The sequence below is a fragment of the Penaeus chinensis genome, chromosome 3 (assembly GCF_019202785.1).
Source record: "Penaeus chinensis breed Huanghai No. 1 chromosome 3, ASM1920278v2, whole genome shotgun sequence".
NCBI lineage: Eukaryota > Metazoa > Arthropoda > Malacostraca > Decapoda > Penaeidae > Penaeus > Penaeus chinensis.
The window spans coordinates 21,556,061-21,569,162 of NC_061821.1; the positions used below are offsets into that span (position 1 = coordinate 21,556,061).

At 34.7% G+C, this 13,102-nt stretch overlaps 1 protein-coding gene across 2 annotated transcripts; it reads left to right on the top strand.

Annotated features, from left to right (window-relative positions):
* The first annotated feature begins 823 nt into the window (after window positions 1–823).
* LOC125038723 (IST1 homolog) lies at window positions 824–12,793 on the top strand. Of its 2 annotated transcripts, XM_047632295.1 has the most exons (9): window positions 826–1,288; window positions 3,036–3,160; window positions 4,368–4,500; window positions 4,624–4,767; window positions 4,928–5,098; window positions 7,186–7,989; window positions 8,252–8,464; window positions 9,798–10,025; window positions 11,954–12,793. In XM_047632295.1, the coding sequence occupies exons 1-9, from the start codon at window positions 1,145–1,147 to the stop codon at window positions 12,155–12,157; spliced, it is 2,166 nt and encodes a 721-aa protein (XP_047488251.1). In that variant the 5' UTR covers window positions 826–1,144; the 3' UTR covers window positions 12,158–12,793. The 2 variants fall into 2 exon arrangements, with proteins under 2 accessions (XP_047488259.1, XP_047488251.1); XM_047632303.1 differs by lacking the exon at window positions 9,798–10,025 and having other exon boundaries at window positions 824–1,288.
* Window positions 12,794–13,102: the final 309 nt, after the last annotated feature.

Below are 13,102 nucleotides of genomic sequence, written 5' to 3' on the forward strand. Positions count from 1 at the left end.
AACACAAAACACCATTTCTTGAACCTTATAATTTCTCATGTCAGTACAGTTAGTCAATTTTATATCTACACTGAAACACTCTATACATTACAGCAAAAGTAAACAGAGATCTTCATATCCTAAATAAATGCATTCCCCCGTATTTATAAGATGTTGACAGTTGTGTTATCGAACGCGACAGAGTTGCCAAACTAGCGATTAAGCGCTGAAATTGATGCATTGCAATATAAGCAGCATTATGCACAAAGTGCATATTTCCACGATTTTCGTATGCTTATGTGTATATTATACAGATACTGGTTTTATATGTTACAGAAAAGAAAAAAAGGACAAAAGACTGATATCAGGCTTGTTAATCCATGGTTCAAGATCCATGGTGCTTATCAATAACGCCTGCAGTTGAACTGAGTTCACGGAATGCTCTTCCCTTAATCTTGATAACACTTATCCTTTAATGAGATTACGAAATTTTGTGTTTAGTATCTCCTTTTTAAAGCGTATTGTGACATATAAATTTTGACCTCCAGCAACTATTAAATATTACATACTACAAAATTAGGACAGGTCTAGAAACTCGTTTAAAACGTGTCCTTACTCTGCTGATTATTTGGAGGAGCTTAGGCGGAGGTAAATGCAATGTGTGATCATTAACAGTCATGAATATATTATACACGATATTCTACAAATTACATATTTCCCAGAAAACTCCTTATATACCCTCAATCAATCATGCATAAACATTCTAGCTACATAATCGTAAATCAGCGCTTTTGTAGCGGACTCTGCATCCACTCTAGCGCCTTTTCCCCTCAGCCTCCCATGGCAACACTGGAACGCGGCCTTGAGTCAGTGTCACAGGCCGGACTTCTTCTGCGAGTTTATCGGTGACTCACCCTCACAAGGGGATCCTACGTCATTCCCTATCGCGTGATCGCCTACAGGAAACAGCAGCAGCGATTGCCTCATTCAGGAGCGAGTGACAGAACGCGAGACACCGACCTGCGGCGCCGTCCAGAAGATTTGTTGAGAGGGATTCGCAATAACTTTCCTCGGGTCGAGATTTTGTCGTTGTTGTTGTTGTAGTTACGTGTCTGTGTTTTTTTTCCTCTCTCTCATTTTCATTCATTGAGTCAGTTCATTCACGATGTTTTCCTCGGGTCCCAACTACAACAAGCTGAAAACCAATCTCAGACTGGCGATTAGTAGGCTGAAATTACTGGAGAAGAAGAAGACGGAGTTAAATCAGAAAGCTAAGAAGGAGGTTGCCGATTACCTTGCAGCAGGAAAAGTGAGTTATTTTTGGTCTGATAGGTTTTGAAAGGCTTTTTGATTGCGGTTTTTATTTACAGTGATGATGTCATCGGTAGTTGACTGATCGTTTATAACTGTTTTCTTGGGGGATAGATGATAACGAATGAATTCCAGGGGAAATACCTAATTATATTTAAATTTAGAGTAAAATTATGAGTGGACTAGATAGTTATTGATGACATTATCATTTTGGCATTTTATCTGTCATAAAAAGTTAAGTCTTACTGATATATCCAGAAGGCCTAATCTTTTGAGACATCCAAATACAATTGGAGGAGTCAGTTGAGTGCATGGCAGTCAGATTTTCATGATTGACAGTATATAGAAGTAATAAGTGGGTGAAATCCTAGATGATTTTCATCTGTGACATATCCTGCTCAGATTGAATTTTTTTTTTATTTGATATAGAAATATGATACTGGCAGCTGCTTCTTTGAACTTCACCCTTCACTGCTAAACAATCAATGTTGTATTTTTGATTAATATGATGTGCATAAGAAAACTATACTTAAGTCAACAGGCCAGTTAAATAGCATCTTCTGTAGGTACCTTAAAAGTTAATCCATGTTAAATGTTTAATCCACAATGGCAGCATCCAGGATCAACTTTTAATACATTTCTAAATCAGCATTAACATTGAAGTTCAAATCTTTATCCTTCACATTCACAGAATGAGCTTGTTAATCCCACCAGTCACACATTGGTACAGGATTGACTTGCCATTAACTTTTATTCTTAGTAATAAAGAAACAAGGTCTGACATCCTTAGGTCAAAGATGTATGTGAGAATTCCTCGGTATGTATTTTAATAAGTTGTGGGATATTCAAACTGCAGATATAACCCTCAACAGTGACAAGAAAATTCTACAAAGAATTCCTGAGTTTAGAGACACAGAAAAGGCAACAATATTCCCAGGTTGGGAAAAGTTTCTTATCTTATGTAATATCTTAATGGAATAAACCGAAATAGGTTTTGATAACTTCAATATTTAAAGGACAATCATTCTTATTCTTTAAACTATAGTAAACAGCAAAACCACGTGTAAGTTTTTTTATCTTCGTTGTCAACCTGAAAAAGATACCCAACACATGCCCCTTGATCACACACGAGGAAGAGCTGTCAGAGAAAACCCGAATATGAATTGATGTTATGAATATTTAATGCTTGTTTATCACCTTCAGTTAAATTGCCTACAGGATTCAAAGACTATTTAAAGCCATTTATTTTGGCATTGATTGGAGTTATTAATCAATGATTACTTGTACGTCATGATATAAGAATTTATAAAAAATTATGATATACAAAATATATTTGCAAAATTTAACTGAAGCACCGACATTGTAATGGTTAATAAAGAAATTACTCGCATCCTAATCAGAAATCTTTGCTCCATCATTGTATTCACATATTATGCAGTAAAAGTGGTAACTATATTCTGTATGTGTTTATTTTTTTTTATTTTTCTGCAGTAAATGTGTACTATGAAAATTATAGTGGGTGACTGCCAATTATTATTACACAGATGCCTGTATTTTGGGCCATGTGATGGCAGTTATGCATCTGGATTCAGTGGATTAAGGTCACCAAGGTTTTCTGATTTTGCTACAGTAGGCAGTCATATCCTGAAGTTTTTGATAGGAATAGATTGTTAAAAGAGTGGAATTAGCATTTGAGGTTGTGAATATTATATATTGTTATTTAACAACCTCTATTTTCATTTCAGGTTGAGCGCGCAAAGATCCGCGTTGAATACTGTATCCGAGAAGATTATTTGGTTGAGGGTATGGAGATGACAGAATTGTACTGCGACATGATATTGGCTCGTTTTGGTATCATAGAACAAAGCAAGTAAGTAATTTGCAGAAGGAATACCAGTATGCTGTATAAATATTTATACAGTAATGATTCAGGAAAGCTGTACATTGCTGATGCTAAAGTTTTTGGTACCAGTGGAGTTCTCATTATGTCCAGTGTCAGCAATTTTATTCTGCAAAGATATTAATGGCAATGACAGAATTTGGTAATATTTAGGATGTTGTGGCATCAAGCCTGTCAGCCAACTGGTAAAGACAAAATAATCTCAGGTCATGTATATTCTGCCAAGATGGAGCTTGTAGATTCCTTGGTGATTGAGTAATTAATTAATTTATTTATTTATATATTTTTTTGCTTATGGCAGAGCACTTACAGGTTTGGAGGTGCAACTATCCCTTGATTTTATTCTGCCCCTATTACCAGCTTTCTTAGAGCTAACAATTTCCCAGTAATATTTTTGGGCCCTCTGACTGACATAGGTAATATAACCCCTATAGGTATTGCTGCACAGAAAAACTATTATACATGGACAGTAGATATCAGTAACAATTGATTGGTAATTTGATTAGGTAATAACAGCACAACTTTTCTGAGTAATTACCAATTCTCCTTTTTTTTTCTTTTTTTTTTTTCTTCTTGTGATTTGCTCTAGAATATGTTGGTTTTACTTTATCACAGCATATTATGAGATGTCTACTTTTTGTATTTATGGATTTATATAATGTTATGTCTGTGCTTTCATATGAAGTGGTCAAATTATTAATAGTAATGAATGCCAGGGTTTTGTCATTGTAATTCTGTTATTGGGACAAATATGTGTGACATAATTGAAGAAGGGCAGTGTGAGTTAGAATGAAACCTTTGGGAGTGTTTTTGTTTCTTTGTTCATTTGTACATGAATAGAAATGATTTTCAGAAAACATGATTCCAAGTCACTGAAATTTTGTAAACATTTATACAACTTATTCAAATGATGTTTGACTTTATAATTTTTTTTTTTTTGCATGGATTGATTTTAATGGCTACTTTTATAATGAAATAATTTATATATGGAGGGAAATATTTGATTAGGTCATATGGTTGCTTGTGTTTATTTGGTTTAGGGATGATTGCCTATAGTATAGCAAATATTTTTCAATCAATTATACACTCACTCATGGACAGAACTCTGGATGTTAGGGAAATTGAAGTTATGATATGAAATTTATCAAGTTATGTTTATTGAATATCATTGTTTCAGGGAACTAGAAGCAGGTCTTGCAGAATCCATATCATCTGTGATTTGGGTGACCCCACAGCTTGCAACAGAAGTTGCTGAACTTAAAGTAATCTGTGACCAGCTGACACGAAAATTTGGAAAACCGTATGCTATGGTATGTAGATTTTTTGTGAATTTGATATTTTTCTTTTTAAATTATTGTGCAGTACCACTATTGTGTTATTCATAATTGTGAGTACCATGCAGTTTTGATAATAGTTTTTATCTATCTTGGTAGGCCTGTCAGAGCAAGGAAGTGTCTACCATAAGTGAACGTCTGATTCACAAGATGAGCGTCCAAGCACCGCCCAAAATAATGGTTGAAAAGTATCTAGTTGAGATTGCAAATAATTACAACATTGAGTATGAACCGGACCCACAGGTAATTCCAGTGATTTATTTGTGAGTATTTGTGAAAGCTACATTCAGGGCTTCATTTATAATCTTGTGACCCTTTCAGAACATTGAGATATTGTGGCAGTATTAGATTAATCGTAATAAGAAGTAATAACCAAATATTTTCGTTCCCTTTTCCATATTAGGTAATGAGTGATTCCCAATGTGAGTCCCTCATTAACCTTGATGAGAAGAACAACCTGGGTAACAACAGTATCTCGGCTCCAGTAGGCGGGGGGCAGATGAATATTCCTCCTGCAGGATTTGTTGGGTATCCTGGACATCCAATGGCCCCCTTCGCATATCCTGCGTCACAGGTATGGGGAAACGAACAGTGTAGGGGGAATGATTTTGTTTTTGTTTTGTTTTTGTTGGATTTTGTTTGGCACTAATGTCTTGTGTGGTGGAATTAGTTTTTTTTATGTGTTATAATTCATAAAGTGAAGAATAAAACATGAATTATTTAAGAATTTAGGCAGTAATATTTAGAGTGATTTTTTTTACAAACCACTTCTATGTATTGATATGTATTCTGACAAAATTTTTGCTTGTATATATGATAATTTCTAATAGTCTCAGGAGACATCAAGAACTGGGTGACACTCAGAAATAAAAGTAATGATAGATTAGAATCCAGTAGCTCTTGATATTTGAATCTAAACTCCATTGTTCCTCACTTATTTAGGATTTGATTTTATAAATATATGTGCCAGGATGAAGAACTGATAATGGTTAGTTTTGTCAAGTTATGCTAAAATTGTATTTATATGTATTTCTTTAAATCATATTAGCAACACAAGAGAAATAGTTATATTGAAGATATATAATTTATGTATTACTTGTTCATCAGAGTCTCTAATGCTAGAATATTATTTGCATTTAGAATAGGAAGTGCACTTTCTTTCTGATTTCTTGTTATTTTTGTTCTCATTTGCCATTTTATCTTTTAGTCTTGTGTTTTTTTAAAGTCCCTTAAAGTATATTGGCAGTCCATTTTAAATAATCTATATACCATTTGTTATTTTTACCCTCTTCTTTTTTCATGAAATGTTGTGATTGGTTTATGTCCTATGATATATTTAAATATTCTTTCTACTTGTTATTTCTATGAATTTCATCAGAATTTGTTCTTATCTGTCATTAGGCTATGCTTTGCTCTGTGCTCTGGGTTTTTGTATAGAGTAAACACTTGATCTATTTATTAATAGCTTTTGTTCGGAAGAGATTCATCCAGACTTGATTTATTATCAGTGTTTTTTTTTTTTTATCTTAAATTTGTTTTCAACAGGGCTGTAAGATATTTGCATTCTAGTTTTTGTATCCTATTCTAGAATTATTCTGTTGTACATAGGTACCTTGTTTTTAGAAGGTATTTCATACTACCACAGTTTCAGTCAATATTCCAGTTTGAATTAAGATGTAAATGAAACTGTATATTCAAGCTTAGTGTATAAACTTCATTATAGGGAGAGCTTTTGGTTTTTATATATACTTCAAGCTTTGTTTCTGAAAGAATATATTTTGAGGGGGGAAAATCCTTTCCGCCTAAGCAAAAGAAAAATGTATATGATAGAAATCTAATGGAAGTACTGTTCTGATGTATATACCAATGCTTTTTTTCTCTGTAGGTAAGAGTGAATATTGTATGCATGGAAACTGGAATTGCTGTTCGATGTTTGTTTACCATTAAGAAAAAAATAAATGTGCCATTCTTTGGCTTGTAGACTGAATTTGCAGATTCTTTGAGACAGAATTAGCTTAGTAATTATTTCCTTATTTGGGGTCATATTTTTTCTCTTTTGATTTGTCAATAAAATTTGTCCTTTTTTGTTCTGCAAGCAAAGTTTTTCTTGATCTTCATGTTGTTGTGTATGGTGGTTTTTGAATATGGAGAACATGAATAATTCCCCTTCAAGAAATGTATGCTTTGCTATTGTATTTCAGTGTTGGGACTATTTCATCATTTAATTGATATTTCAAAATGAAACTTGGCAGACGTGTAAGGTAAATTTAGTAACATGTTTATTTATTTATTTTTTTACATTTTTTTTGGTAGTTTTGACTTTTGGTAGGCATTTGCATGACTATTTGGTATGTTTACATTTGTTTTATGATTTGAATTATTGTTAATTGTTATTTGTTGCTTTTAAATGTCCCATGGCTTTAATAAGGAATTCTGGAATATTAGTGCAGCATGCAGCAACTGCTTATTAAGAAATTCTTTGAAAAGTAAGTGGAGAGAATAATATAAATTTATAATGTAGAATATAAAATCTTTGAAGCCGAAGTGTGATACTCCCCCTTCCAACTATCAACAAATTTTGTATATGATAAGAATTAGGTTTAAGTCTATGGCTGACTGCAGCAATGATAAGAATGAAGTCAACATCATAATCTATGCCAGGTGCCGGTACCTTCACAGTCCCTTCAAGAGGGACAGGGATTCCACAACAGCTCCAGTTTGATGCCTCACCCTGACCAAATTCTTCAGCCAGTTCCCGTTCCAGTTCCAGCACCACAGTCACCTACTACACCAAAGAGTTTATCTCCAAAGATGGGAGGGAACCTCAGTCTTCCCTCTATTCTAGTCACAAATCCTCAGTCTCTTACAAACTGCTTTGAAGAGTTTGCCCAAACTGTGGAGAATCACAAACCTGAAATCATTGTTGTTAGTGAGACATGGTTTTCAGAAACTCGGCCAGCCACCAACTACGCCCTTGAAGGATACAAGATGTTTAATGATGACAGAGAGGGCAGGGGTGGGGGTGTAGCTGTGTACGTTCTCGATTGCCTTCACCCAAATGAAGTAAAGCTTGATGCTCCCCCAGAGCTAGAGTGTGTCTGGGTGGAGGTGGATAGAAAGTTGGTGATATGTGGACTGTACCACCCCCCAAGAGCAGCCACAGGACCATTGCTGATGGAACAAATTGTTAACTCCGTCCTGGACATTCGAAGCTTTAGACCAGACATTGCTATTGCTATTGCAGGAGATTTCAACAACTTGCACCAAGGCCGTCTCTGCGCAGGTCTAGAAATGACCAACCTTGTACAAGAACCCACACATATGAACTCCGTTATCGATTTGGTATTAACTGACCACCCAGAGTGTTACAAGAAACCTATTTTGTTGCCACCGGTGGGACAGAGTCGTCATCACTGTGTTCTAGTGCTGCCAAAGACTGCCACAGAAAGCGATAATGTCCAAATGGTATTGTGGTTAAACTAGCAGGGGTGTTGAATTGACCTTCTGCAATGTTGCATGTGCTATGCCTAAGGGTCTTAAACAATATGTTTGTTATGCTTGTTAAAGTGATGGCCTTTTATTTTCTGCATACCCAAAATTTGCTTTACATTTAATGCTTTTTTGGATATATAGAATTCATGTAATTTTCATGTATTTCTTTTGGTATTTTTTTCCAAAGTGAAAGTAAATGTGTTCTGAAACTTAAAGAGAATCAAATTGATTTCAGGATCCTGCTAGTGCAGTGTTCAACTTGCCTAGTGTTCCGGGGCAAGCACCATATCCTCAGGCACCATACCCAGGGGGAGCCACAGGCTACAACATCCCTCCAGGTGGACCCCAGAACTTCCCTCCCGGCGGACCCCAGAACTTCCCACCCGGCGGACCCCCTCCCCCTGATCCTGGAGCTGATCCTCTCCCACCAAAGATCAACAACATGGATGTGAGTTGACCTATGCCCTGTGGTTCATTAGGTTTATGTGCTCGATTATGGTTGTAGTTGCTAGAGCTTGCTTCTCTGTGTCCTTTATTTTGATATCCCCATACAAAGAAAAAATGATGGATGAAAAGAATGTTTATGGATTTATTTATGTTTATATGCATATATTGTGTATGTATATATGTATGTTTATGTATTGATGCAAGTACATGTGTAATATGAATAACAATAGGGAAAAGAAGGGAACTATAATTATTTCAAGAAGTAATTGAGATCATTAGAAAAGTACATAAGAATTAGTAAATGATATGCTAGCAACCAAAAAAGAAAAATTGGTGCATTAAAATATGTGAAATAGATATAGAAAGTAGATAAACAAATTTTTAGAAAGGAAATTGATGAATAAATTTTAGAAAGTAAATAAAAGATACATTTTAGAAAGGAAATTAATTAATACACAAATAGTAAAAAATAAAAGTCATGTGCATGTTTGTTTAACACAGGAAGAAGCTATTTATATTATAGAGTAATTCCTCAGGTGAAGCCATACAATATTTTTTATAAAAACTACAACATAAAACAATAAACTAGCTGGAAACATAGTTCATTTATTTTTTTCCTAATCTCCTAATCAAACTTCAAAGAAGTGTATATGTGAAGGAAAACTCTTGTTGCAGTTCTGATTAAAATAGTTTAAATAGTATATCCCCCCTTTTTTTTTATAATTATCATTTGAAGAAAGTGGTTATATTGTATGCTTCTTATATTTAATTTCTGAGGATGTAAATTGAAGATAGCTTGAAGCTGAGCATTTAACCTTTACTTTCTAACTGCTTGTTATGTTTGGAAAGAGAAATGAAAGTGTGACTTGATTGTTAGAAAGGTGACAAGAGGAAATAACTTATAATTAATGATTAAACCCAAAACCTCATCCTTTGTTTCTTTGATATGAACCTTCAGGAGGATGAAATGTTTAGAGACTCTAATAGATATTTTATCAGTTATTGTTATTTGAGCACTTCTGTTCTTATATCAGTTTACTGTTGGTGTTTTTTTTCTTTTGTTGGTTTATTTTTAATTACTTTTTTATTATATAAAACTAAATGAACCTTGTGTGTTGCATGTCCTGATGAAATGTGTGTTTGTGAGTGGATGTCATTCAGGCTTTTATCTTTTTATTAATTTTTTGCTCAGTTATATGATTAGCTTTCTGCTTATTTGAATTATTGTTGATTACCCCCAAGGTGTAAAACCTATCCCCAACACACTGGAGTGAGAGAGCCTCACATGCACGCCCGGTATGAGCACTAGCATGACTGCACCCTGTCTTTTGTAGAACGTTAGTGGGGCTGGAACCGGAACAGGAACAGGAACTGGCAAGTGGGATGAACTGCTGGGGCTAGACAACTCACCCCCTCCTCCCTACTCCTCCTTCATGCCTTCTGGGCACACAGGAGACTTCGGGCCCCCTCCCAATGCGCCACCTCCTAGTTTACCTGGGGATGGCCAGCCCGTGCGAAGGGAATTCCCTCCAGATGTGCCACCAGGTGCTACCAACCTCAAGGTAGTTGGATGTGGTTGCTTTACACTTTAGTCTTATGGAATAGCTGTACAATATGGCAATTTTACTTTGTTACGCTGGTTAGTCAGAAAAGTTTTATTTTGCATCGGCAATATATTCTACCTTTTAACCTTTTGATGCCCAGTCCACTTTGGTTTTATTTTGTTAATTTTGTTTACACATACATGGCCCCTCCTTGTAACCAAGGAGGGAATAAAGAGACCTAGCTGATGTCACCTGTTTATCCTATTCATTGCTTTTTGGAATATATTTTGATGATCGTAATATCTATGATAGCAATGATAATAACAGTATTTAAAAAAAATCCTTTCAAATAATTTCAAAAATGGGCTTATCAGTTAAGACAGGTAAGCTAATATATAAACAAAATTCACAAAGCAAAACTACATCAACAGTTCATTTACCCAATGCCAGTAAGTTAACTGTATGTATAGTGAGGGGTGACATTAGTTTATCTTCTTAACTCCTTAACGACAGGTTACGTCAGGTTACCTCGTAGCACTTTGGCAACGCGCCAAAGTGCTACGAGCCGGTGATTTGGCTTGATGTACCAAACTCCTGCGCTCAAAGTCGGCGCGTTGCCATTGATTGCCAGAGCATAGTTTTTTTTTTTTTAGTTTTCTTCACCCGTCACCAAGGGGTTTAGATAGGTCACTAGTTTTACTATTGATGTTGTTATATTTGAACTTGAAGTTTTGGGAAGTTTGGTGTATCTGATACTTTATCATTATAGAAATAGTAATTCTGCATCAACAGTTACGAAAAAAAACCCATAAAGATAATGGTTTCAAAATTAATTACAATAGATATAGTTATTTTTCCAAATTTGTTAGCATTTTTGTTTGATGGGCAAAGCTTCTTGAGACATTAATATATGAACATGAACATATATTGCCTTAATATGTTCTATACTTAAAACTACTACATTAGGTATGATTGGAATATAATCCAAAAATCTTTAATATAGACACCACATTTTATAGGGATTAATAAAGAGGTGATGCAGTAAAAGAAAATGGAAAAATAGCCACATTAAATATCAGGGTTGAGGAATCCTTGAGTAGTGTAATAAGATGTTTATGTAATTTGCTGTTATTTAGTTACGCAGTTTTGTGTAGAAGATAATCCTCATTTTTTTCAGTAGTATTATTATTGTTTTATTATTTATTTATTCATTTTTTTGCATGGATGTTCAGTTTGCAGTTATGGAGGGAATGAAAAGAGATTCTAAAATAGAAGTTGCATGCTTTATTGCATATGATAAGTTTGGAAACTTCAAGATATGTTATCTGCAAGCTGCATTTTATGGATTTTTATTTTTGTTGCACATCATGTATGTTACCTATTGTTAAGATCACTGGGAAGTCTTAATTTTCTGATTACAAGTTCCCCCAAAGAGGTCCAAGAGTTCATAATTAATCTGGATGGCCCAGAAATGTAATGATGCCAACATGTTAGTCATCATAAGGCAATATTTAATGAGATAAGACCTGATTTTTTTTTTCCCTCTTTTAAATCAAAAGATCAAGTAAAAAAAAATGGTGAAAATATGTTGTGGATATAATTTGTTTAGTTTAATTTTTTTTTATTGTGAAGAATAAGAAATCTAGCCGACCAGCTTCAACAGAAAAGGTGGTATACTTTTCCCAAATATGTACTTCATTTTTGGTCAGAGTTTGTGTTACAGAACTTTTACAGATTACTTGGAAGAGCACATTCTGATTGGTTAATGCACTCTGAATAATAAAACGTAAGGTTTGGTAGGCATAGTCAGGTACATGAATGCATTAGTCAGGTATATGAAAGCATTTATACATATGCATGTATGCATATACATATAAAAAATCCCTTAAATTCGTATAATCTCCCAAAAATCTTAAAAAAACAACAACAAATATTTGACCTTCCAGGATGGTGACAAGCCCAAGCCAAGTCCTCGTTCAAAGTTCGGTGAGGGCGTGAATGCGGAGTTCAACCTCCCAGACTTGCCCACCATACCTGACCTACCCAGTGTCCCAGGCTCAAATACTGTCCAGAATCCCAACGAGACAACAGAGGATATTGATTTTGACGACTTAACGAAGAGATTTGAAGAGCTGAAGAAGAAGAAATAAAGTGTAGTTCACCTATGTAAAGCATTATGACTTGATAAATTTTCCTTAATTTTGAGCAAGGTTACTGGACACTAGTGGACAGTTGTCATTGAATATGCTGTAGCCTTTGTAGAATATATGATAAAAAAGAGCAAAACTATTGTTACTACACAATTACTTTTTTTTATCAGGGTACAGATAAGTTTTTTTATTATGCTTTGTTAATCTTAGGTAAATTCAGGACATTTTCTTAATTCTGACTTCTTTAACTTTGCAGGACAAAGATGTTATTTTTATTAGCTGATAAGCTCTGTGTAATTATAAATTAGAATGTAAATGGTTTGTCTGAACAGCCATGATGTAATTGTGTTTTATACTTTCAGATCTTGGTTTTCAATTGCTTGGCTATTCTTAATCAGTGCCTTGCTGTATTTGCTAAATTTTTGCAGAATATCACATAAAAAAAAAAGGATGGTCACAATAATAAATATTACAAAAATTATCATAAAAATACAAATTTATAAGTACTAATGTATAAATATTGATCACATTCATATATATATATATATACACACACACATACCATGTAAAATTGATCGTTCCTAAAAATAAATGATTATAACAGATTGCTTAATTATAATTGTATCTTTAATCACCTAGTTTTTGTTTTCATTACTAATGTTAACCCCTTCCCGACGGGTCACATCTATAGGCGTGAAAACAAACCGCTCGAAATGTGGCGTGCGGCTGTACGCTGCGGCGGCGTGCCAAAGCGCTCCGAGGCGGTGATTTGGCTTGATGTACCGAACTCCCGTGCTCAAAGTCGGCGCGTTGCTGTGGTTCGCCAGAGCGTAGAGTTTTTTTTTATTAGTTTTCTACACCCGTCACCAAGGGGTTAAATATGTGATCCCAAGACAGGATCTCAGGGTCCTTATTTTACCTAGATATCTTTTAAATAATTCCAAC